This window comes from Sander vitreus, chromosome 24 (genome assembly GCF_031162955.1).
Source record: "Sander vitreus isolate 19-12246 chromosome 24, sanVit1, whole genome shotgun sequence".
NCBI classification, from domain to species: domain Eukaryota; kingdom Metazoa; phylum Chordata; class Actinopteri; order Perciformes; family Percidae; genus Sander; species Sander vitreus.
Window position 1 is genome coordinate 2,615,081 of NC_135878.1, and position 27,235 is coordinate 2,642,315.

The window sequence follows — 27,235 nt, forward strand, 5'->3', positions numbered from 1 at the left end:
TGTAGGTGTTTTGCGTCTATTTTCTTGTCATTTTGCGTCTTTGTAGTAACTTTGTGTCTCTTTGTAGTAACTTTGTGTCTCTTTGTAGTAATTTGGGGTCATTTGTAGTCGTTATGTGCATGTCTTTTATCCTTTTGTGTCAGTCGTTGAGTGTCTTTTTGTGGTCGTTTTGCATCTCTGTAGTCATTTTGTTACTCTTTGTAGTCATTTTGTGTCATTTGTAGTCACTTTCTGTATGTTTGTGGTTCAGCGTCTCTGATCATTTTGTGTTTTTCTTCCATTCAGTAATCCATCCATGCTGCTGACCCCTTTTACAAGAGTTGAATTTGTAACAACAATCTGGCTTTAATAGATTCACTCTGCCTATTAGTAAGTACAGCTAACACTACAAACATTCTCATTCTTGCTGGCAGCAAACACAGAAACATTTATAAAAGCAGACATGAATCAAATCATGACAGATTAATTAAAAGTTAATATTCAGGTGGATTCAATAATATGAAACAACAGTAGAACCACATTTATGGTTTTAACATGGCTGCAGGTCTTTGATACAGAACAAAGTGCCGAGCCAAAACAGTGATCAAAGCAATTTCAATTTAGTCTGGAAAAAATAAAGGAGAAAAAAAAAACTTTTGTTGTTACTTGTAAGCCAATACTCTTCAACAGTTTGAGGTAAAACGTACATAGCGGGTGATTTAACCGAGGGACAATGAAGACGTCAAACCAAAGGTCACCAGGTGGAAGCCTCATTGAACATGGTGACAGGCGTTTATGATAAAAAATGAGGGAAAAAAAAGAAGAGAAAAAGGGGCGACAGCTGGTGCCTGGACCTACATATATCAGGTGACATTAAAAAAATATGATGAAAGACCAACTGGAACAATTCACCTGGAATTATTCATGAGGTGCTGACAGCAGCCGTCTGTCATGTTAGAGGGAAAGAAAGGGAGGGAAGGATTGAAATATATCCTCAGGTCCCAGCTAAAGTCCCTGCGTCACATCAACTTCAGCTGGGAGATTTTTGGAAAGAAAAGCCATCGCGGCTTACAAATCCCATGTGGAAACGTACCCAGAACCAACTCTCCCGTGGGGCTTTTTATGACTTTATAACTTTCTGATTCCCACAGACCGTCCTGCAATATTTTGATGATGAAGTGATGTTTGGGCAGAATGAAGTTATTTGGGAATGATGGTTCAAATCCTCGGAATCAATGAAAACCTGAGTGATCATCATCATCATTCTACTGAGATGCGGGCTCACAGACAGACCAACTCTGATGCAGTTATTTCAACTTATTAAGATGATGTTTCGGTAAAACAACAGTTACCTGACCGGCATTTGTACTAACTAGGACAGGTGTCACAAATCCAGAACTCGAAGGTCCGACACATAAAAAGAAGTAAGAATCTAAAAAAATAAAAAGGACTGAAGTCAAAATAAAAAACATCTTACATTCAAATAGATATAGACGGAATTCACAAATGACGTTGGCATGTAAACAACTTTATTAGGTACACCTGCACTACTGCAATTTAATACAACAGCTCAGCCACAACGTCTCATTTTATATGCCTATAATAATACAGGTTTACCTAATAAAGTGGGCACATAAAACAATCTTGTTTTCTTGATAATGTACATTTGTGCTGCTAATGTACAACTGTTCAAGGTCTTTGAAATACACAAACTGAAATAGAAGTAATAATAAAAGTCCACAGTGAGTCTCTTACACCCACATACATTGGCTGACATTGGAAGACTTACTGTTGTCAGAGAGGCTGGTGGACAGCAGGTCAGTGTTTGGGCTGCTTGTCTGCTCTGCCAGGTCGATGGCCATCCTGATGTCCTCCACCCACCGCTCCATCTCGGACTCACAGCTGGACGCAGACAGAGAAGACACAGAGAGCGCGAGAGAGAGAAAGAGAGAGAGAGAGAGAGAGAGAGAGAGAGAGAGAGAGAGAGAGAGAGAGAGAGAGAGAGAGAGAGAGAGAGAGAGAGAAATGTTTCTTTTTGCATCTGCATGCTGTGGAAATATTAACTTCTTTGTTCTATTTTCATTTCTTTCATTCACAGGAGATAGATTTTTAATATTATGGCTTTTGTATCATCGTGATCATTTTAAGAAAAGATATATATATATAAATATTTATTTATGTACATGTATACCTGGCTGCTACAACCACAGACTGGCGCTGTCCAAACAAGGTGAACGAATGAGGGACTCCCCACTCCTCCTCACTTTCTCTGATCTGGAAAAAAAAAAAGAAAACACACACTCGGTAATCCTAAATTTGGTCAATGCATGTCAACAAAAAATAATTATAACAACAACATCATATGCTGTAAAAATAAGCCCCAGCATCCAAATAAAACATAATTTGACAACAATACAGGTTTCAATTCTGTACTAGTTATTCCTGCAGCACAGTGCTTGAAGTTACTCAAACCGAAAAAGAAAAGCATGTTGTTAAGGGAATATGGTCGCTCGTACCGTCATGCCATACAGGGGCAGCTGGCCATGAACTTTAAACTGGTTGGATGGGGTCATTCCTCGACTGGTGTACACCAAGGAATCACTGAACTGGGGAGGAAGGAAGGGAAGAAGTGGAGGTTAGGTTTTTGTTTTTGCTGATATTTGATTCACTTTGAAAAGTAGCTGAAATGTCCTACCAGGAAGAACATCCTCTGCTGAAGGCCCTTCCCTGAGAGCTTGCTGAGGCAACCAAGCCTGATAAATTCCTGCAAGTTCAAAACAGACATGCTATAATAAATATTCAGGTATCAGAAAGAAAGCCAAAATACATTTGCAGAATCTCGCAGGTCTTGTCACTGAACAATTTACGCCTCAAACATGAAAACTAACTATTTAAAAAGGTAGTTACTTTGACTAATAACACCAAAGTGTCCAATATAGAAATGTAAAGAGTCTAACCCTCCCGGGGATGGCGAGGTTGTCGATGCCGGTCAGATCTTTCTTCAGCTCTAGAAGCTTCTGGAAGTTCTCCATCTTCATCATGGCGCCTTGGAGCTGTAGCACCATCTCTGAGATGTCCGCCAGGGCCGCTAAAGATGGGTTAAGGAAGACCGTTATAAAAAAACAAATACAAGACACATTTTGTTTCACAGGTACAAAAATACATACACAAAAGAGACATGTGTACCTCTACAGTCCCTGAAGTCGTCGTGGGTGGGCGGGTAGTGCTTGCAGAGCCTCTCCAGGATGAGTTTGTAGTGCAGCAGGCGGTGGAGAGGCCTGAGGAGGAAGATGTTGAGGGGAAGGTAGCAAACCCTCTGCTGCTCAAAGTCCCGACACGCTGCCTCCGCCTTCCGACTGGACCTGAGGAACAGAGAGGAAGGAAGAATGGAAAATGTGTGTGTTCAAAATGCTCCTACAAGGTTTGGTATTGAAAATGAAGATAGTACTTGATGTCCTGTGATAAGGTCCAGGAATTTTGGACGGGGATACATGATAACCTATGTCGGATTGTAGGGACCCTAGTTCCATGCAGCCCAAGACTATTTGTTCTAGGAGATGGGTCAATCCTTAGAGAAATAGTTGAGCACATAAAAGGTTGGGTCCAAACTTGTTTAATGGTAGCCAGACACATTCTTTTAAGAGGACGGAGGAATGATGCCGTTAATCCGAGAGTGGGCTTGTGAGATTGCTAGGGTGGCGGCGTTTGTGAAAGAACGGTTTGCCAGACTGGATGTCTACACTAGGAAATGGGGAAGGTACTTGATCTTTCTGGAGGGCTCCTAAGAAGCTTTGTGCTGGGCTTATGGTATTGTCATTTATAATTATAATAATAATAATAATAATAATATTATCCCTTAGGAAAGCTAGCTTCTAGTAGCCTCCATTCACACACCTGCAGGCCCGTTCCAGTTCGACCAGGCACTCTGAATGTTTCTGAAGATGAACTGTCAGCTGCTGCAGATGCAAAGACACAAACAAAAATTAGAAAATGGAAGAAAAAAAAGAGAGAGAAACATAAAATTCACAAAGAAGGCATCTATATTTCCTAATCCAAATCTTATAGATGAGGGCTTGTGGTGCAAAAGAAAATAAGAGTGATGTGTAGTTACCCTCAGACCCTGAATGTTCTTCAGGAGAACGTCACCAATTCGTTGATAGTCTCCTTTAATGTGGGCATTAGATCGACCCTCCCTAAAGAAGAGAAAATAAATTAGGATCTTCTTTCACATGCAGTAGCATTGATTCACACCTAGATGTCAGGCTACAGCTATGTTTATACTACACATGACTGGAAGATCTTCACTCCATTCCCACAATCCCATTCATCTTACCAGCAAGTCCTTGGGCCCTTTCCAAAAAAAAAAAAGGTTTGCGTGTATGTTTGAGTGTGTCTCTCCTCCTGTATGTCATTACAGAAATAACACAGACAAGATTCCCATACGGACTTTGCATGTGCCCATTTAGTTCCCATGCAAAGTCACATTATATAACCTTGTATGTCCTTCTTTATTGAAGTTTTTTACATCCTTGATTTAACCCCAAAGCTGAGTTGTAGGTTTTTAAATGCTTTTATATGTATGTATGTATGTATGTATGTATAGTATGTAGGTGCATTTAAATGTAGATACTTTGCTTTGTAGATGCATTGTGAGCCAAATGCTCAAGTCAGTAATCATTTTCTGTACCAAACTTCAGTTTTCTGAATGGGGAACAGACAGATACTGACCACTGTGCCAGCCGCTGCTCCACCTCTTTGAGGAATCCCTGGTGGAACTTGTAGACCGGATCGTAGCTGGCAGAGATAAGATTCTTAACAGAGTCTGGGAAGGCCTCATCTTTCCCTGCAACGCTCTGGAAGGACTACAAACACACACACACACACGCACACACACACACACACACATATACAGTCACATTTACAACATTGATTACAAATGTTGGCATTTGGAAAAAAGAAAAAGAAAAAAGAAAACATGCATTACTTGCAAAATAAAGATAAAAAAGTCCTATCTGCCATTCATATTCTCCAATTCAAAGCAAATGTTCATGTTTATAGCAACATCTAAGAACCACATTAAAGGTCCTATGACATGCTGCTTTTTGGATGCTTTTATATAGGCCTTAGTGGTCCCCTAATACTGTATCTGGAGTCTTTTATATAGGCCTTAGTGGTCCCCTAATACTGTATCTGAAGTCTCTTTTATATAGGCCTTAGTGGTCCCCTAATACTGTATCTGAAGTCTCTTTTATATAGGCCTTAGTGGTCCCCCCTAATACTGTATCTGAAGTCTCTTTTATATAGACCTTAGTGGTCCCCCTAATACTGTATCTGAAGTCTCTTTTATATAGACCTTAGTGGTCCCCCTAATACTGTATCTGAAGTCTCTTTTATATAGACCTTAGTGGTCCCCTAATACTGTATCTGAAGTCTCTTTTATATAGACCTTAGTGGTCCCCTAATACTGTATCTGAAGTCTCTTTTATATAGACCTTAGTGGTCCCCTAATACTGTATCTGAAGTCTCTTTTATATAGACCTTAGTGGTCCCCTAATACTGTATCTGAAGTCTCTTTTATATAGACCTTAGTGGTCCCCTAATACTGTATCTGAAGTCTCTTTTATATAGACCTTAGTGGTCCCCTAATACTGTATCTGAAGTCTCTTTTATATAGACCTTAGTGGTCCCCCTAATACTGTATCTGAAGTCTCTTTTATATAGACCTTAGTGGTCCCCCTAATACTGTATCTGAAGTCTCTTTTATATAGACCTTAGTGGTCCCCTCATACTGTATCTGAAGTCTCTTTTATATAGACCTTAGTGGTCCCCTAATACTGTATCTGAAGTCTCTTTTGATATAGACCTTAGTGGTCCCCTAATACTGTATCTGAAGTCTCTTTTATATAGACCTTAGTGGTCCCCTAATACTGTATCTGAAGTCTCTTTTATATAGACCTTAGTGGTCCCCCTAATACTGTATCTGAAGTCTCTTTTATATAGACCTTAGTGGTCCCCTAATACTGTATCTGAAGTCTCTTTGATATAGACCTTAGTGGTCCCCTAATACTGTATCTGAAGTCTCTTTTATATAGACCTTAGTGGTCCCCCTAATACTGTATCTGAAGTCTCTTTTATATAGGCCTTAGTGGTCCCCCTAATACTGTATCTGAAGTCTCTTTTTATATAGACCTTAGTGGTCCCCCTAATACTGTATCTGAAGTCTCTTTTATATAGGCCTTAGTGGTCCCCTAATACTGTATCTGAAGTCTCTTTTATATAGACCTTAGTGATCCCCTAATACTGTATCTGAAGTCTCTTTTATATAGACCTTAGTGGTCCCCTAATACTGTATCTGAAGTCTCTTTTATATAGACCTTAGTGGTCCCCTAATACTGTATCTGAAGTCTCTTTTATATAGACCTTAGTGGTCCCCTCATACTGTATCTGAAGTCTCTTTTATATAGACCTTAGTGGTCCCCTAATACTGTATCTGAAGTCTCTTTTTATATAGGCCTTAGTGGTCCCCTAATACTGTATCTGAAGTCTCTTTTATATAAGCCTTAGTGGTCCCCCTAATACTGGCCTTGACCAACTGCCATCCTTTGCTTGTTTGCAAGCTATGATGTCTCTCTCTCTCATGGGTGGGCCAAATTCTCTGGGCGGGCAAAGCAGAGAAAGGGGAGGTAACCTTTCCTCTTATGACATCATAAGGAGGAGACTCCAGACCTTTAAGGGAAGTAATACTAAGTGGCTCTACAGTGAAGCATCGAACAAATTTAAGGTTAAAGCCAAAGCAATTAGTTGATCGGCATTAAAATTAATATGCAACTATTTTGGTAATCAATTAATTGTTTAAATAATTTCCTTTTAGCAAAACTGCCAATAATTCTCAGGTCCAGCCTCTCATTTGTGATGATTTGCTGCTTCTCTTTGTCTTATCTAATAATACATTTTATTTTTGGGGGTTTTGGACTGTTGGTGGGACAAAAAAAAGCAATTTGAAGACGGCTCTCAGGACTTTAAGAAATTATAAAAGGCGGGTTTTTCCCTATTTTCTGATATTAAAACCAAATGATTAATCAATTTCATGAGAAAACAATTGTCAGAATAATCCATAATGAAAATGATGCTTTAAAACAACTTAACACACTATATACAGCAGACACTGACGGTGATTACAAGTGACATATGTGAGGCACCACACACACGGAAACACACAATACAGGTATGATCCCAACAGACCCCTGGATAGGAGGTCGGCGGGTCAGAACGAGTGATTTGACTTGAAAGCACGATGACATTTGTTTGCATCGAGGATAACCATCAGCTAGCTCACACACACACACACACACACACACACACACACACACACACACACACACACACACAGTGACCCTCCTGGCTCCCCGGGCGAGTGCACTACAACCCCTGGCACAAAGGTGTTATATTCCCCTTCAGAGTAAATCACACACAACTATGACAGCTCGTGCAGACAGGAGGCCGGCCAGCTGTTTTGCAGAAGGACTCGGTGGGAGGGAGGGAGGGAGGGAAGGGAAGGGTGTGGGATCTCAGGTCTGAGCGGTGCCAGACCAAAGAACATTTTTAAGAGGTTTTAAAAAAAGCGCCAGCGCACGCCTTCCTCCCACATGAAAGAGGGGTGGAAACTACTGTTGGGAAGAAAAACAGCTGAGAGGGAGAAAAAGACACACAAGAGAGTGGAAATATGATATTTTTTCACTCCACAGCACAGCGAGGTCAGAAGTCCGCTTCAAAATATTAAAGGTGATGCAGGCAGGTGCTTGCTGCTGTAGGGGCTTGAACCTCTCTTTTCCTAACTAGTATTTCTACTCCATTCCCGCTGCAGATTTTCCACTCATTTGTTACAGACAGACAGTAAAGTTGAATCACATAAAAGGCAAAGACACAGTCTGACCAACAGTAAGCTGCACTTTCAGCCTAGGATTTAAGATGCAGATGTTGTATTTATGCATGCAGAGAGTGTTTTTTCCCCTGTGTTGATTTTAGTGGTTTTACTTGTAAACTGAAGGGCCCGGAGCTAATAGTCTGTGTCAGCTTAAAGAAACAAGATAAAATGCTTGGCGGCTTAAAAAGGAGGTAAATTCTAACACATGCATTGATTTCTTGTGACAAACCAAAGAGAGAGTGTCATTTAGAAAACACAAGTAACTTAAATATGCTCACTAGGAAGATGTCATCTGTCCTGCACAAGACAAATGCTCATAAAGCCTCAGATGTTCAACCTCAGTCTTCAGTCTTGGGCCAAACTAAATGCACAGCAAAGCCCATTTTCGGGATGGGGATTAAAAATACTGGAACAGAGAGCTGAAAAAGCTCTAGTACCCCAATGTAATATGAATGTCTATGACAGAAAGGACCATCAGCTTGAGATTTTGGTTTTACTTTACCAACATGTAGGCTGTAAAAACATCAAATTCACATCCTGATTCCAGCGCAAACCAACAATGACTCACTGTCCCAACACATAAGCTTTTAAAAGACCAACTTCAGCTCAAAATGTCTCAAAATGTCAGACTCCGAAAGCTGAAACAACCAGGGTTGGCTCATTATTCCAGTAACAAGGCTCTAAACAGAACAAGCTGGGTTTACTCTCTCTCTCTGGGGCTGTAGGATTTAGGGAATGGGTTTACACTTGGCCAGACTAGCTGCTAGTCTGATCACAAATGGCTTTTAAAAGACTTCGGTCTCTCAGCCAGCTGAGATTGGCCTTGCATTTAGCATCAACATGACAACAGACTCAAGTACATCACCTAAACAAAATATGGAAACTATAGAACTTACCTCTGTGATGACCTGCAGGTCTTTGAGGTAGGTCCGCTCTGTGGTCAACAGTTCCTTGGCTATGAAGTAGGCCTTGTCTGTGGGAAACTTCTGGACACAAACAGAAAGATGAGATCAATTCATGAATCCCTTTTTAGATTCTTTAGATATTTTACACAAAATCAAAATTTCCATCTACACTCTCCCTTGTCTTTATGTCTACCTTCCTCCTCGCCTCGTCTTCTTCATCGTGGCGGACACATCCAGCATCAGTGAGCAGTGGGCTGGTGAGAGGTGATAGCAGCCGTCCCTCAGGACTCTGACCCAGAACACTGATGCTGCCCGTCCCCCGTCCATTTACCGAGCCATTACCGTTAACGACCACATGGGGACTTCCCTCCGGAGAGTCCTCTGAACCGGGACTTTCTGGGGGAGGAGAGGAAAATAGGAAAATGGAAAGCAGAGGGAGAACAAAGAGTGAGATAAGGGAGAAGATGGTAGGAGAGGATAAGGGAGTTAAAAATAAATCCATGATTCATTCCTTATCATTTAATTCTTATAGTGACATGTTCATTCTTTACTCAGGCACTTCTCAGTGGAGAAAAAGGCATCTACATTCACCCTGCATTTAGAAGCTTAAAATATTCCCCAAATGATTCCTCTAAATGTAACCAACATGTGTGGCGATGAATTTCAAAGTTAAGACAATGGTACACAATCAGTCTTACACTATGGGTCAGGACCCAGCTGTCATGTTCAGTCAGGGCGCAACATGACAGAAATGCTATGATCACTCAACTCAGAAGGAGGCTACATCTACTCTATTTGGATTATTATCATCTAAAATGTGGTTAAAGAAATAGTAGATCAAAAGAAGGAAAAAAATAATTAACTGTTAAGTAGATGTTAGTAAGGAGCTACAGATTATACAAGTCAGTTTATTTGCAAGACATATCTGTGCATTATAAGGGTAAAAAGACAAATAATGCGGTCACGCATTATAAAAAAAAAAAGCTGTCAAGTTAAGATAAACTTTCTTTCGACTAAATGTTTAATTAATTAAACATCGTTTTAGCCCTGGTAGAAAACATATCACTGCTACATTTTAACAATCTATCAATAGTTTATTAACTTTTCCATTTCCCTTACAATGCTCTATAGATATGATCTTCTATAGATGTGTGATAGTCTTGCTAGTTGGGATGACGCCTAAAAAGGAGTCTGGTATGATTGTAGCTGAAATCTATTTCTGGCAACTTTTTGGGGAAATCTCATCATCCGGACAGAAGAATAAAAAGTTTTCACTACAGCTAGTCACTACAAAGGTTTACTACATGGTACTAAGTTGACTGTATACTTGCCCAGGTGCAAAGTTTCCAAAGAGTCCACTGTTATACACCAAACTGGATGGTAAAACCATGGCAACCAACCACAGTGCAGATCTGTGACGGGTGCCATAAAAGAACTTGCCACCATACAGAAAACAAACTACCACGACAAAAAACACATGAAGAGACGAGCTAGACAACACGAAACACTGACAGACACGGGTCGAATCACGTGTGCACATGCAACAACCTCTACTCTACAGGCTAGCTACCACAACACAAGACATGTAGGGGTCACAACTAAAGCGGGTTGAGGGTGTGTGGGTGGGTGTTTGAGGGGGTGGGGCGGTTGGACGTCGATTTCATCTACAGAAAATTCTGGAGTCCCTTTTCTTTGAACATACAAGGTCGTTTTTTATTGACACTAGTGCACACAGTTACAGTGTTAAAAAGAGAGATGAAAGGTATAAAGAAATAAAACCTCAAAGAAGTCACAAGAAATAAAATCCAGTGGGTGTTTTGTCATGAAAATAAAAAAAGGACAGGTGTGCAGGAATACAAAGTGTTACAAGACTGACAAAGAATAAAAGAAAACCAGTGAGTCAGTGCATCTTTAGGCCATATAGAGAGTGTGCGTGTTTAAGGACAAGGTATTGTTTAAATGCCTTTCTTTTGTAAAGAATAAAAAGACTTTTAGGCACTTCTTAAGCTAGATTGACAGCAGTTTTTACACCTTTGCATGTTCAGTATTTATTGTGATTGTATGCTTTAAAGCAAAACTGCCACCAATCTTCAAATCCGAAAATTAGAATAGCCAGAAAGCCGGTTTATCCCTTCGAAAGAAGTCAGTCAGTAAAAAGTGTGTTATTTAAACAGAAAAAGAATCACAGATGTGATGCTAAAACGCCACCTTACACCATTTAAATTATCTAAATTAAAAGAAAAATAGTTTGACATTTTGGGAAATATGCTATTTTAAAAAAAATAAAATGAATGCATTTTTCCAAAAAGTTGAACTATTTGCTTTAAGCAGCCCGATATCAGTCAAATACGATCACATCATCCCAGCGTGTATACCGCAGAAAAAACTACAATCATTTTACTTTTTCGTTTTGAAGCAAATCTACAAAATTTGGCTCTGATTAACATACAAATTACAATAGGAGTACAAAATCACAATCTATCAGATTGTTACTCTATGTACAGTACATTAAGATTACAAAAAGCCTCAATGGAATTGACTTGCTGCAAGGGCTAATTGGTGACAGTGAAAAGGAAGACGACTCAACCCCAGCGTTCATGTGTGTGTGTGTGTGTGTACATCCTTTGACAATACTCAGACTTTCACACTTTACAACATGTCTTTCAAAGATATCTTTGTTTTTCCACTTACGTTTGCATTAAGCTTAACTTTACTTGTGTCTGTCTACCTTCGCCCTCTCCCTCTCCGTTAAAGAAAGCACTGGAATTGAGTCGGCCCTGTTTTGTCCTTGTGCACAGTGAGAAAACCTGGGTCAAAACACAAATGGTTTCTGAATGTTTGAAAAAGACAGGGCGTGGTAAATTAATCATGACGGTGTCGTAACAAAAAAAGGCATGAAAGCTGTGATATCCCAGAGTGGTTAAGTTTGAGTTCTACTGCACCTAATGCTTCTCAAACATTTGAAACCATTTTTTGAGCCCTGTGATAGAAACACCGAGTGACAAAGTGAGCAAAAAACAGAGCACAATGACAGAAAAAGCAGGGACATTGCTCGCCTGGTTAACATGCACTCAGAGTCAAGAAAAGGAAAACGGTTCCCACCAACATGCTGCTTAAAAACAGTGCATTTACAAAGCATGAAGCATGGACATTTTGTTTCAGGAAGAAGCTCTGAGGAAAGAAAAGGTTGTTTGGCTTTAGAAGGTGACTACACGTGATGAGATGCTGATGACATTAAGTCCACATTAAGTCACTTCGTAGATTAAACCCTTTAAATCACTGTTTTAGGGAGTGCCTAGGCTCCTTGAGTTATAGCATAACATTGGAAAAGTTGCTAAGAAGGTAACTCTGAAATTAGAAATCCAGCTCAGATTTCTAATAGAGTTTCCTAAAATTAATTCTAAATATGTACAGTTTAAATTGGTGCTTTTATGCACTGTGAGTCAATCATTCATACATCTTTAGTTCCAATGTATGCTAAATAACAATACATATTGAATTAGTAGCTACAGAAAACACAAAAACATGTGTTGCTGTGAGCAGACAGCCAGCAAATGACAGTGATTGGAATGGAGTGCCAGCACACCTTCAATAAACAGCATTGTAACAGAAGAGCATTCGGAAAGTGGAAGATAACAGTGAGCTACCCTTTCTGTGTGTGGTTGTAGTGCATGCCAGGGGCCGAGCCAAGCAAAGCAGACAGCTGTGGATGGTCACAGCCTTAAGGACGATGGTTGGCAGGTTTGATTATTGTTTATTGTGTGCGTAAGAAAGAAAGAAAAAAGAACGATAGAAAGAACAAGGGTCTTCATACTCTCCCTAACTTTTTAAACTGATGCAAATGTACTCCGCTAATTGTAAATACAAAAGAGAATTACTACAAAACGTCGCTACCACAAACATTCAAATTACAGTGCAAGTTGCCCACAACAGACAGACCAAAATCGAGTGAAAGCATGAAAAAGTGCTCCGTAGAAAATCAGCTCGGGCCAAAACCGAATTAGAAAGGCAGAGTGGCCGCTAGCTACAGAATTCCTCCCACAACTTACACATTTAACACATTTTACTACCAAGTCAAGTGTATTACTCTACAATCCATCGTCAACCAACAACATTCAGATATACTGTACAATTAAGAGGAATATCTCTCAGTTCGCCAATCCGTGTTATCCTTGTGGTTAAACACAATCCAAAAAAACCACAATCTGTATATAACATCTGACATAAAACTGTTTCCCCCTTTAAACCTCCATTGGAATCCATTAAAGACCCCCAGCTATCATCTTAAAGCCCTCCTATTGCACCTGACAACAGTGACATTATAAAAGTGTGATTTACCGAAAATGCTACATTAGGACACTACACAGTATTACAACAGACCAGAGTTCTATAGGGGGGGTAATGACCAAGAGAGGCAGCAGATCCTGGTCAACTCAACAGCTTTCAGAACAGGTGCCACCTTAAAACCTATTCATCTCTTGCTTCAACACCTTAATATCTCAACAAGCGTTTACAAAAGGTGAGCTACAATCAGCAGAATTCTAATTCCTCCTTAACAGAATAGAAGTACGTAAATAGTAATAATAATAAACGAGCGAGAATTGCAGAAATAATCTTCCCCCAAAAAATGTAGGATTCTACATGTTATCCTTTAGATTTCCTAACTTCCCTACATCATCTGTATGTTTCATCTTCACGTACAATGACACTGAATATACAGTTTTTAAATTATGGCACATTGTAAGGAAGGTTACACAGAGTAGACTGATTCTTTAGCTTTACAGAAAACTGTCTGAAGTGCCTCCAGGCTTTTAGGAATGCTTCTCCCTTTAACAAATAGCCAGCCAAAATGTTGACTTTGTGTAAAGTTAGACTAAAGTCAGCAGTTTGCATCCAAAATTCTATATAAAAATGAAAAAAATTTAGAAACAATGGACGTATTATCGATTTGTGTAAAAGTAGGGCAGTTGTTTCTATTCACAGTTAAAAAAAAAAAACACAAATATGTCAGAAATGTTGATTTCCATATAAATATGTGCGTCTAACAAACTAGAAACTTTGCAGAAAATGTGTGTTTGTTTAACCTAGTGTTAATCTATTAATGTAGCCGTGTGATTAGGTTTTACACAGTCGTTTATCTGTATAACACTAAATTTAGATGTTACAATCCTTACAGATATACGATTATATTTACTGTGCATTATAATGCCTAATGTGAGACCAAACTACTCGCATATCTTAACCCTTCAACAGCTAAAAACCCGCCCTCCTATGTCTTCCTCGTTAAAGCGGTAGTACCCTTCCTCTCCCTCCCCCTCACCATCATTCCCCTCCTCCAGCTGGAGACTCCTGAAGGAGAACTTGCTACGAGGCAGCGGGGACGAGTTCACGCCGTTCGAGTTTACCGAATTCATGGAACTGACAGCAGCGGGGTTGCCGTACATTAAAGGATGGCTGTACGCGCTACTACCAGTGTCCGACTCCGTGTCGCTGGAGTCGCTGCCGCTGCCACTGCTGGTAGATCCGTCAATCATTTGGACCGGCTGGTTTTGATTGTTGTTACGTGTCGGGTTGTTACCGGGCTTTCCCTGACGACCGAACAACCGCTGCACTGTGTTGGACCGTGCCTGACTTGGAACCACAGGGTTCCCCGTATGATTGCCGTTTGTGAGAATCATTCTTCGCTCCATCGGGGCAGAACATGGGGCTTGGGCACGTAACCCGGAGCGATGAGGGTCATGTTGGTGGACGGGGGTGGATGTCAGCTGACTGAGAATGAATGGATCTGTATCGGAGCGATTTCGCATGTTGTTGCTGTGATAGGGTTTGGCGAAATGTGTCGGCGTGTTTGAGGTGATCGGGGAGTAGCTGCCGTAGTGGTTTGGTGGGTGGGATGGCGGCGGGAGAGTGGGAGTTTCCACTGGGAATACTCCTGGAATTTTACTGAAATAATGCCCGCCGTCATCCCAACGTGGGCCGGAGCGTTGCTGACCGTGGCCGTTTGTCATCTCAGCGTGACTGACAGAGTTTGTGCGGTGGTGGAAGCTGCTGATCACCGGGCTGGAGCACTGACTACGAGTCCCGGTTCCTAACGGTCGCCCTACTACTGCACCTGGCTTGTCTCGACCCTGAAAGATTTCATCCAGCAGCGTGCTGTGGAGCGGAAGGCGGCCATGAAATGAACCTCCATTGGGCAAAACTTCATCATCTGTTAGCGCGTGACTCACGTTAAACTTGTTAGACACCGGAGACTGATCTACAGCGCTTCTGTTACCCAGCATACCTTGCTGCTGCAGCCCTATCATACCCTGCTGTTGATGCTGTTGCATCAGCCCCTGGTGATTGGTGTGGTAGAACCCATTTACATCCCCGAACAGACTCCCAGCTTGCCCCCCATTGCGACTGCTACCCCCATGCTTATTATTATACACACAAAGCTCATCCGCATTGCTGTTATTTGCACCGCTGTGGCCCCTGGGAGCCCGGTTGTTCTTTGTCACATCACATTCACTGTCTATGTCGCTGCAGTCTATGTAAGGAATAGAAGAGCTGCTGCCTTTGTTTGCCCTGCAGGATGGACCTGGGTTGAGGAACTGCGGCTCTGGTGCTGATCCCGTGCCGTGGTGGTTCTGTCGGGACTGAGTCGGGTCTGAGCCGGGCGCTGCTGGTATATCGTAGAAGCCGTTGGTGGTTGATGTGGCTGCCGGTGGCTCCTCTGAACCATTACATTCAGCTCGACGGCCCAGTCTGGTTGAGTCAGGCTCGTCGGCTACCTGGACAGACATGGCACTCTGCAAATGAGTAAAGGGAGGAAGAAGAGCGACGAGTCGAGGAAGACAAAAGGAGACAGCTGAGGAGAAGCTTTTTAAACTCCTATTAAACTGGGCTCATTAAACTGAATTCCAGACTTTGAATAAAGAGGGAAAAGAGGAAGAACACTGCTGAAAGAGCTGCTTTGGTACAAAAACAGCTTTGTACTTTTGGCCACAGAGCAGCTCCAGATTTAAGAGGGAAGGAGAAGTAATAAAAACAGACACAGAGTCTGTAAATGTATACAAGTAAAGTTAGAAGGAAAATTAAAGATATATGAACTAAAGCAAACAAAAACGAGACTATGGGTGAATAAAGGTAGGTGTGTGTGTGTGTGTGTGTGCATTACCTCTCTTGGCACTTGCGATCTGAAGGACGACGACTGAGGGGACATGCCGCTATTGGACAGGATCTTACTGTGCTTCCTGAAAAGAGGGGAGGGAACAGATGAGGTCAAACCATGTGCAACTAACCAGGAATACAGAAATCTGATTGGTTTCTGTTGTTGAAGTATTCTAAACAAATGAGAGAGATTCACCTTTCAAATGGGACTTTCTTCAGCTCTGAGTCTTTCACATAATCGATGATCTGCTTCTGGGTTCGACCGCTGCAGGTACAAAGAGAGAAAAGCAAGAAACAATTTAAACACAAATGCAAATGCAGTAGTTTTCTATCATTTCGATTTCTGCCCTCTCCTTACCTGAACCGGAATGAGGATCCTCTGGTGAAGAGGATGGGCTTGGGTTTGGGCTTGGGCTCCTCGAAGAGCCTGAAGAAGGCGTGATACTCTACACAGATCTTCCAGAAGATTTTACAGCAATCCCTGCTGGCCATGGCAAACTCCAGCGTGTCATGGTGGGCATTCTGCTGGAAGACGCAGAGGCAGATATACTGTAAGTATGGATGGAGGGAAGGAGAAATGCAGGACGGATAGAAGAAATAAGTAAAGGATAGGGGAGGTGTTATATGGACTTACAGCGGGGTCTGCTCTCAGCTTGATTAGGAACCGTTTGCGTTTGAAGCTGAGCTTGCGAACCTTGGACCAGTTGAAGGCGTTAATTTTTGTGTAGCCCTGAATAAAGACATTATGAGAAGCAGATTAATATTCATGAAGGACTTGGACATTACTTGGATGAATTCTCAATGGAGAATAAACATCAAAGTATTTTGTCTCAGCTTGACTTCTGCTGGAATTTTCAATCTGACAACTTCTAAGCATACAATAATATAATCTCCATATCCCAAATGTATATTATTTATTTCCTATAAATTCAAGACAACATATAGATTTACTTCCTAGTTTTCTCTACATCTTATCCCAAAACGCAAGCACACGTTCACATTCTTCTCCCCTAATTAATTAAGAGGTTGCACAGTTGTGGAGTGAGTGGAGGCTTATCAGTGAGGTGGCAACCCAAAAGAATATCTTCAAAATGATTTGTGAAAACAAAGAAGAGGTTAACAATGGTCACACTCCACCCAAACAACAGAAGTCAAGGGAAATTAGCACACCACAAAAACATCTCTACAAAATATTATGCATGTCCTTCTTCCAGAAAACAAAATCTAAGGAATTTACAGCTCAAATCTCAATATGCAGCCTTGTTCTTGACTCTGGAACTCATATTTCAGCAAAACAATTACAGATTTTAGGTAGGTTATTATGGTTTTACCTGGAAAACCAGCACACCAATGTGCGCCACAGCCAGACTGAGTTTAGTACCCTCTCGGTCCTTGGCTGGGTGCAGACGAACACCGTACATCTCCAAGCGCCGAGCGATTTCCAGCAGCTGGTAGTCTGACTCTGCAGGAGTCTGCCCACTGTGGAGAAGAGTGATCAATCAATCCATTAATTATCCATCAATCAACATCATCAATCAGCAGCTTCCTCAAGCTCAAAAAAGAAAATCATACTTTCTTCTTTTTCTGTTCTGTTAGCTTAAAGTGAAAGTGTCTCCACAGATAAAGGTGGACATCGGGGACTGTTATCATGGCAACAACATTATGGATTTTTAGAGTACTTTCCTCCATTTACCCCTCCCCCAGTGTCATTGTCTATAGTGTATGTACCAGCTGTTAGACATGACCCATTCCAGGTTTCTACTGCAGATTTATTGCGAGTGTAAAATCAACAAACATATGAAATACACCACAGGATCAGATGGCAATACCCACTGTGGGCAGAAAAAAAAATCTGCCACAAAAGAAGTTTGTTTCCTCACAAATCTGAAAATAGCTTCCTGTTTCCTGTATGAGCTGCTGAATTAGCCACTTCCTTCCTGCGTCGGCTAAAGGGGGCTGAGGGATTAGAGACGAGAGGGGGAGCAGGAGCCCACAGGAAGAGTATGTGGTTCACAGTGTGACCGTGCCAAATAATCAACAAGTCTGTGGTTTGGTTTTCAGCTCCCATATGTGGTTAAAGACGGGTTTTAGGGGAATTTGCATGTCCAGAAAAACAATGAAATACATTTGTGATGTATTTGCAAACAGCAGTGGGTAAAACACAGCTATAATGTAAATGAGGTGTGCTGGGTAAATGTGTGGTCGCAGGGGCACAGAGGGAGTGCAATGTGGTATGTTTGCAGATAGCCACCTCTGCGGGGGAGAGATTAAAAGTGTGTGTGTGTGTGTGTGTGTGTGTGTGTGTGTGTGTGTGTGTGTGTGTGTGTGTGTGTGTGTGTGTGTGTGTGTGTGTGTGTGTGTGCATAAGCAGTTGTTGGTAAAGAGATAAACATCTCTGCAGGAGAGAGACTTATGGGTTGGGTGTAATTGTGTAATGGGTGTGTTTGTGAACGCACATTTGAATAAAGAGATAAACATCTCTGTGTGTGTGAGACTTGCCGTGGAAGTGTGTGTGTGTGTGTGTGTGTGTGTGTGTGTGTGTGTGTGTGTGAAAAACAATTGATCCTAAAACCTTGAAGCTTAACACCACACAAAAACTGATCCCCAGTCAGACTAAAGTTCAGCTCATTATTGTTTTTCAAGCATGGCTAATCTTGACCAGCTATTTACAGGTAAACAGTGCTGCTAATGGAATTGTGTAACGAGATAATTTAAGTTTTTCATATAAAATGAATATTCAAAGCAGTGCATTTTCAAAGATGAGATGAAGGAGGAGATGAAAGATTTTTTAATTTAGAAATGCACCGTATTCTATGCATTAGCGGTGAGTCAAAATAATATTTTTTTTTACAAAAAAAGCCAAATATTTGCCAATTCCAGCTTCTCAAAAGAGAGTATTTGTTTCTTTTCCCAGTTTTATGTCATAGTTAAATCGCCAACTTTGGCTTTTGCAATGTTGGTCATATAAAATAAGTGATTTTCCATACCTTATAGTATAAATTGAATGTTTTGTCCAGAGATCCATTTGCTACTTTAACCTAATACCATTGCTGTTGTCACCACCATGTAGAGCGCCCTCCTTTTATCTTCTAAAAACCGAATGTGTGTCCATGTGAACCTGTACTGAAAATAGAGTTAATGCATGTGTGGGCATGTGTGTGATAACTCACACATGCTTGCGGTGGCAGTCAGTGATCTTGTCTCTGATGGCGTCCTGGTCGGGCAGGTACTTATTGTGGAGGAGATGCTGCCAGCTCTGGGTTTCATCAAAATCTCCTATCTCGGCTGATGGAGAGAGAAAAAAGGAGAGGGAGGAGAGGTGTCAAAAGGGTGAGAATACAATATTTATTTGGGGTGAAAAAGAAAAGAGAGAAATGGGATGGGAGGATTAAATAAAGATGCAGAGTGCTGAGGAAAAGAGGAAATGGCCAAGATAAAGATAGCATGAATCTAACCATATACAACATAACAAGGAAAACATACAGTTTTATTTTACCTGCCTCTATTCTAGTTCATTTCTCATTAATACCCCGCTCTAATCTAGTCTGCTGTAGATTAGATGAAGTGTGCTGATGCGTGCCTCTCCATCTGTTAAATACCAAACCCTCATAGTGTACTGTACCACCACCCGCAGGTGCAAATACAGGCCACAGCACTGACAGTTACCACGGCAACCAAGTGATATTCTACAGCATGCTGTGTGTGTATAGCAGCCCTGCCGCTGTCTGCAAGACTGAATTGAATCCATAAATTCTACATCCTTCACATACGCTGTGATGAAGACTTATAGCTTGACGAGCAGGTGCTGGGCGATGGAAATAAAGTGTTCCTTTAATTCAAATATCTAAATATAGGTGATCACTGATGCTTTATGTAACTGGAAAGACAATGGAATAAAGAAAGAGGGACGCGAGGGCAACATATGATCTGGGATCATAGTCTCATGCTGGCAAGCATCTGTCCTGCTGGAGCGAACTTGAATCCTAACAAAAGACGACGAGATCCTCTTCCCATTAGTGTTACAAGTATTCAACTTAACCGGTTTAAAATCAAACTAGAGACAAACAAGCCATAGTAAGTGCAAAGGGAATATATGTTATGCGTTTGGTGATTTATAGTCAGTCTTTCATGTGCTTTTTCATTAAATTGGGTCTCACAATGAGACTAAAGTTCATTTTCAGACATGGAAAACCTAAAAAATTGCTGGCTTCTTCAAGCTGTTAAAGTGATGGGTTTTTGTTATTCAGACATTGTTATGGCTTTATTTAGCAGTAATGCTAGCATTTACAGCGTGATATTTGTCACCTGGCAAGTGAGAGGGAACTGTGAACAGCAATGAGTTATAAAATGTTATGATAACAAGAATTTTTTATTTTTTTTTTCCCCTCACAGGCAGCATCCGTGATGGATTAAAAAAAACTACACATACATGTGTGTGTTATGCACTTACACTGAATGATGTGGGAGACCATGAGAGCAGCGCTGGTGTCGTTACAGATGAGATGACCGCATGCCAGGTCGTGTTTAATCTGCAGGGCAAACAGATACCTAGAGACAGAGACGGAGCGAGAATAACAGACACAACACAGACAGAAATGGAAGAGAGGGTGGGAGGGAGAAAAGACAGAAAGCAAGGAGTTAAATAAGGTTATTAGCTTAATGCATGCTTTATAAAGTCAACTGTTTAAAGCAATTCCATTACCATCAAACAGTTGGCATTTATACACACACAGCTGATAATTTGAATCCACTGACCTCAAACCCTAATTGAGTTTATGCCCTTTTTAGTTAATCGTTAAACTTATAACATGATCTGGACCACATGACTGACACACACACACACACACACACACACACACACACACACACACACACACACAGAAGACTGTAGTGCATTAAGACAGCTAACCTCAAAACCAACAATCAGCTCAAAGACAAAACATACACATAGTCCATAAATTCTTTCTGCTTCGGATGATTTTTTGTATATTTCAGGGTAACAATGAAGCCAATGAAAGAACAAACACATTCTACTTTCTGTTGAAGGACAAATGGTGGACTGGCAGAGGTGCACATTCAGAGTGCATTCATGTGTGTATAAGTGTGTGATTAATGGTCCACAGCAGCTTTTTATGCGATATCCAAATCCACCTTTTTATAACCGCATGATTATCTCTCTAATAAAGTTAATGAGGCATTGGCGAGTTTGGATATCTTTTTATTTTAGCCTGGAGTCATTTTAGTATTTAAGAACGCTGCACCAATTTAGAGTGAAAAATACATCATGCCAATTCAAACTCTTAAAAGATACCAGAGTGCTAGTTTACTTAATGTATTAGCGACACGGGAAAGAAATGGAACAACATACAAAAATCTGCATCTAAAATCTCTTTCTGTTCAACAATATTAGTCTTCACCTCCATCAGTGGTGCCGACAGCTGTAATCCTGTACGCACCGTGCATAACTTTTTTTGTTTATGCATCTCTTTTGTTGTTACCTGGGCTGGATTTTACCAGGGAGTGAGAGCGCCGTTTTCTGTGACACATTTACAAGTTTTCTCGGCACTATTTTGAGTGGTTTAATAAACCGGTTAATGCGAGATCTTTACTCTCCTCTCTGACTTGTAAGTGGAACCTTAGAGTGAGCGTGTGTATACAGAAGTGTGAATAAATGGATCACCGAATCAATTTACACCGCGCACTAGACATTGGTTTATTTACAGCCCAGAACACGTGTCTGAAACAACTTTACGTGTTCGCCCTTCAGTGGCTTATTTAGATATTATATTAGTTTTGTTGAAAGTCACTACAGATATGACTCCATTACCTTGACCATGTGTGAAACTATGAATATTGTCTGAGAATGTCAGGGTTTCTGCAGGTTTCAACAAGTCAAATTTAAGACTTTTTAAGACCTTTATCGCGACATAAAAGTACAACAAAATGCAGAGTCACAAAAGTACTCGCAAAGTAAATATAATTATAAAAACTGAATAAAAGTAGAGTAGTAGAGTAATAATGAAAAAAATGAAAATGTTCAATGAGCATTAGAGGTAGTGTTGCATGGAAGTAGGAAAATGTAAGCCCCGTTTAAAATTATTTAAGACCTAGAACACAATGCTTCAGCTTGTTTAAGACTTTTAAAGGCCTAAAATATTGATTTTGAAATGTTAGACTTCTTAAGACCCCGCTGAAACCCTGGAAATGTGTGCATGTGTGTTTCTACGTGGCGGGATTTGTGATGTGTATTTGGCCTTCTGCATGACTCTTCTGCAAATATGAGCTACTGTATGAGAGCTCTGGTGGTTTTTGTGCGTACTATAAAATAGAAGCCTGCTGGTACCACTGACCTCCATCATATTAGAGCAGCACTGATGGCCTATGTCCCATTTTTAATAAAAGGCTAATACAAGCCTGATATATCTTCAAAGAACTCTTTCTTCCATCTGTCCGTCTACATATTTGGTCTTTGCCCACATTAACCATCAAAGGAAACACTGGCAACAGTGAAATGCTGTGAGAGTTAAACAAAGAGGTGGAAAAAACAGCTGTGCGCCCACTTCCTGTTTAACGCTGGAGGAGTCAGCTGGCTCACTTCAAGACAATATGAGGTCAGTGGAATATACTGGCCAGCTGAAAGACCAAACATCATCAGTGAAAACTATGCAAAGCGTTCTGAACTGGTGATAATATTCTCTTGTGAAATTAGAGATATAATCCTCAAGATTTCAGTCCTGGTTGATTGTTAACACTTGTCTTGTTGATGCATTTTTGTGCTCAGTGGCAGTCTGCACAAACCTCAGTATCAAATACATTGCATTGCATTTCCTGCAGTTACTTCATACAGCTCTCATTCAGCTGCAGCAAGTGCAAGTGAACAGAGAGGCAGATATCGAGTTAAGACTGGATTAGATGAATGCATCGTCTCCTGTGAATCCCTCTCAGTTTATCTGCAAGTCTTGAAAAGTCTTAAACTGAATTCAGTTTCCCTGATAAAAGGCCTTAGAAAGTATTAAAAAGTCTTACAGTATCTGGGTTCAAAACACATTAGGACTGGTTGTTAAATCCTGCTGGGAAGTGCTAAACAAGTGATACAATAATAAATAGTTCTATGCTTTCTAGGAGCGGTCTTTACAAGTCTTACATTTCTGCAGAGATTCTGGCATATGAGGGCAATTTAAATGGAGAACTGGAAGGGTTGACCCTGCCTAACAATAAAAACTCCTATATAGAGAGGTCATTTCAGAAGGTAAATAAACTGAATGGCTCTTGCGGACTGTAAATAGTATTAAAACCGGGGTTTTATTGTAACTTTATTCGATTTCAAGAGATCCCCTCACAGATGGGAGGCTCGCTTCCTGCTTGGCTCTGGTCTCAAGTAAACCCAGCTGGGCAGTTAGAGGGAGGGAAACACAGCATCATGGGAATATGTGGCAGCAGGATAAATGTTTTGGTTAGGTGATGCAAAATGGTGCTGTACTGTAGCTGAAGTCCTGATTGAGCTTACGGACTGTGCGGTCTGGCTCTGTCAGACTAAACAAAACAAAAAGGCAGACAAGATGGTGGCTGATAATTTACAACAAGGAGTTGAAAAGGAGGCAACAGGTGGAACATTTGTCCCACATGATTTCATCTTTGAATGCTAACAGGAAGAAAAAAAAATAGATGATTCTCCAGATACAGCTGGGTGTCGCAGATTAGTGTAACATCAAAATATATCTTCCAGAGTGACAATTGTAAGTCTTTTTTCACAATAAAAACCCAAACTATGGATCAAAAGTGGTCAGAGCATTCATCTGATTTCAGCTGGTTTGGAAGAAGTTTTCAAGAGCCTTGTTCCCAGATGAATGACCTTTTTTTGTTTGGGTCCAAAGAGGAAAAGAAAAACTTGTTTGATGTTACGGCATGAGGATATAAAAGTGTTATAATTGGTAAGTGGCTGACTGAGGAAAACAAAAAGTACAAAAGAAGATGCAAAGATATTGTAACAAGGCCTCTGCTAAATGTTCAGACACAGCTGTGAAACTCATCCTAAAAAAAGGACTGAAAAACATTCTGGCCAGACAGAAAACCAAAAGCAAAACAACATGTCTTTTAATCTACAAAGTTCCTCCTCAGATAGGTGTGGTTCCTGTGTGGAGAAGACTTACCGAGTCAGCTCCTCCAAGAGCTGTGTGTGGTCAGGAGGGAAGAACTTCACCACAAAACGAAGAATGGTGTTTTTAGGCCCTGGAGGAGGAGAGGGTTATTAAGGAAGAAATCGGTGTCTGATTTAGAACGATTTGAGTTCATCTGTGTCTAACGTTTACTAAATGACTGTAATTTACGAGGCATGACTGGCTGTCCTCACTGCAGAGACACTCCGATGTAAGACAGAATAATGTAAATGCGTTTTTAAATCAGTAATGTTGAAAATACTCACGTCTGATTTGTTTCAGCGTCGGTTTCAGCAGATCCAGCCACACCTATGGAGGACAGATCACAACCTGACTATAAGTACTGTTCATCAAAGGCTGACACTTGATGACACTTTTCTCCTAAAATTCCGCAGTGAGAATGACTGTGGTCCTTCTGCAAATTGTTGGTTTAATAGTTCAATAGCATAGTGGCATATCAGAAGGACTGCCATAACCCCAACATCTAGAAATAATCATAATTTGAGCTGGGACTGTGTCACCTTAGTTAATTTCCACTCCAAATGTTACATAAATGGCAATGAGTTTTTATACTAAAATCATTTGTTTAGGTTTACTTTGGTTGGTGTAAAAATCTCTACATGATATAAACATGTCAAATCCTTACAGTACAATTCCAATCATTTCTTCTGAGGTTTCCTAGAAATAACGTTGTACTGTTGTATTAATAATTGGAAATATAGGACATTCCTTGTTCTGTTTACATACAGCATAATATAAATCCAGCAGTCATTTATTGTTGTTGGATTGCTGACTTGCTTTGCACACAAGCAAAAGACTGTCTAGGATACACTAGCAATTAGTTTTTCCCTATAATAAATGTCAAATAAGAGTTCTTTCCAGGGAACCTCTTGGACATTAAGAAAATATTTAGAAACTATGGACCGGTAAAATAAAGTTTGTGCCTCATATGCTGCTTGTGAGGTCTTTTGATATGTAGTGGAGTATATATTTGAATGTGGGTTATCTATACCAAGATAAGAAATGCTGCAGTTATCTACTTGATGTAGAGCTGCATGTATTTGTGCGTGCGTATGTATCTTCCTGTGTACGCGTTCTGACAATGTTGTCATTATTTCTTCAGCGTTACATCATTTGTTCATGCCTGAGGCACTGAAATGAACAGTTCTTTTAGATTTTTTTGGGGCATTTCCACCTTTAATGGATAGATGGATGAATACAGCTATGAAAGGGGGGAGAGAGAGGGGGAAGACATGCAATCGTCACAGGTCGGACTCGAACCCTGGACCCTCTGCGTCGAGGCATAAACCTCTATATACGCACGCCTGCTCTACCCACTGAGCTATCCTGGCCACGAGAGTCCAGTGTTTGAGTACACTAAAGTATTCCTTCATTAGTATCTTTTTTTTTTTTTTACGCACTAATGCAGATTCTACTAGGAAAATCCTCTGACTATACTGTTGAAACATTTTAGATGATAAAAATAGATCTGCCTAAGTCATGAGGTTTTCAAACTAGACGACAAACAAGACAAAGATTCTGTTAAACGTTTCCCCTTAGGTTGTAGCTGCAGGCAAAGGTCACAAAGAAATTATAATTTATTGTATTCATTTTGTAATGAAAGACACAAATAACAGTACGACAGGAAAAATAGGCTTTCTAGTTCAGAAATATTGCACTAAAAACAGTATGTATTGTACTATTGTGCAAATAATTTGTTGCAGATAATCATAGTGACTAGATGTTCTGCAAAACTGAATATATGGTAATAAATACCACTGTAAGTGTGTCTCTCACCGTCATCTTGCGCTGGTCTTGGTACTCCAGTCCAAAATAGTCTCCCTCTGACAGATTGAGATGAACGCAAACCAGGTCAAACAGCACTTTGCCGGGGGAACGTTGCTGCAAGAGAAGAACAGGGGTGGGGGGGAAAAAAGATAATTAGATTAAAAATAAAACTGGAGGACAGGGGAGGTGAGAAGAGGAAAGGAAAGTAATGCAAATGCCACAGTGTCACACAGCATCTCATCAGGGGAGTGCTGGTAATGGAATTGAGAGGAGATCAGGAATACAAGTCCTTTTCAAAAGGTTATCTGGAAATGATTTAAACCTAATAAGTCTCCACATGGTCATCAACCTTTCCTAAGAATTGTACGTTATTTTCAAATATGTCTAATTTAAAAAATAACCCGGTGAGGAAGGTGAGATGCACTGAAAAATCCTGACTAGTGGATTTTTTTTTAACAAGCCTCTTCTCCCTTAACGAGCTGCTGACCTTTGACCTGATGTGTGGTCTAGGCTTCAGGTTTGGGTCTAATGAATAGCTGGAGGCTAAGGCTCAGCTGGGAGTGTTCAGAAACAACCACAATGCCCCTGGAAAAGTGTGTGTGTGTGTGTGTGTGTGTGTGTGTGTGTGTGTGTGTGTGTGTGTGTGTGTGTGTGTGTGTGTTCTCTCTGTCTAATGATGCAGCTATACCTGATGCTGGCAATGCAGAGATAGCATTGCTTTGTTACCATGTACTGTATATACCAATGTTTTTTTCTGAACTCATTCGGCAGCAGGAGCATTACAAGTACCAAAAAAAAAAACTCTTCTCTAGAATTTGGGATTTCCTACATAGACACAGGTCGTGAAACCAAACCCCAAAATTAGCCCAGAATAATTTTCTCCGAGGCCACTCAAGCTAAATGGTACCACCCTGAAGAGTTACAGCGTACTATTATACATTCAGTTAGTCTGGCGAGGCTCTAGTCAAGAGTATGTAGTTGTTTGATGGAAAACATCCATTCAATTCGACAGGCAGATGTAATTATAATAGATACACTATTACTCATACACATTTTTACATAACACATTGGCTCATCTCTCCTCTTTACACGTTTTGTTTAAGCAAACTGTAATAGAGGACAAATAGCAGGACATAGCAGATAATTTAAAGTGTTTAAAACGTAAAAAACCCAAGCATGTGCAGTTGTAACCTACGCTGTAGTTGGAAAGTAATAGAGGGAGAGAGGAAACAAGGCAAAGAAGAAAAATGAGGAGGAGAGGAATCAGAGCGGCGAAGGCCAAGGTGTGAGCCAAGTCTGTCACCATCTGGCTACTGTGTGTGTGTGTGTGT

General features: G+C 40.6%; 1 protein-coding gene across 5 annotated transcripts in view; it reads right to left on the reverse strand.

The window, feature by feature from the left end:
- Window positions 1-27,235, reverse strand: part of LOC144512554 (FERM, ARHGEF and pleckstrin domain-containing protein 1-like) — a 59,764-nt gene that overhangs the window by 5,989 nt on the left and 26,540 nt on the right. The window contains exons 3-24 of one of the 5 annotated variants that reach the window (XM_078243319.1): window positions 25,914-26,018; window positions 24,383-24,425; window positions 24,111-24,189; window positions 20,411-20,508; window positions 19,131-19,245; window positions 17,292-17,439; window positions 16,595-16,690; window positions 16,319-16,482; window positions 16,157-16,225; window positions 15,968-16,043; window positions 15,365-15,599; window positions 9,002-9,204; window positions 8,800-8,889; window positions 4,708-4,841; window positions 4,091-4,172; window positions 3,874-3,935; window positions 3,166-3,341; window positions 2,937-3,067; window positions 2,675-2,743; window positions 2,496-2,585; window positions 2,171-2,253; window positions 1,769-1,881 (exon numbers count right to left, since the gene is read on the reverse strand). In XM_078243319.1, coding sequence (XP_078099445.1) covers window positions 1,769-1,881; window positions 2,171-2,253; window positions 2,496-2,585; window positions 2,675-2,743; window positions 2,937-3,067; window positions 3,166-3,341; window positions 3,874-3,935; window positions 4,091-4,172; window positions 4,708-4,841; window positions 8,800-8,889; window positions 9,002-9,204; window positions 15,365-15,599; window positions 15,968-16,043; window positions 16,157-16,225; window positions 16,319-16,482; window positions 16,595-16,690; window positions 17,292-17,439; window positions 19,131-19,245; window positions 20,411-20,508; window positions 24,111-24,189; window positions 24,383-24,425; window positions 25,914-26,018 — 2,461 coding nt within the window. Of the gene's footprint in view, window positions 1-1,768; window positions 1,882-2,170; window positions 2,254-2,495; window positions 2,586-2,674; window positions 2,744-2,936; window positions 3,068-3,165; window positions 3,342-3,873; window positions 3,936-4,090; window positions 4,173-4,707; window positions 4,842-8,799; window positions 8,890-9,001; window positions 9,205-15,364; window positions 15,600-15,967; window positions 16,044-16,156; window positions 16,226-16,318; window positions 16,486-16,594; window positions 16,691-17,291; window positions 17,440-19,130; window positions 19,246-20,410; window positions 20,509-24,110; window positions 24,190-24,382; window positions 24,426-25,913; window positions 26,019-27,235 lie in introns of all 5 variants that reach the window. The other 4 variants (XM_078243320.1, XM_078243318.1, XM_078243317.1 and 1 more) reach the window with 4 other exon arrangements.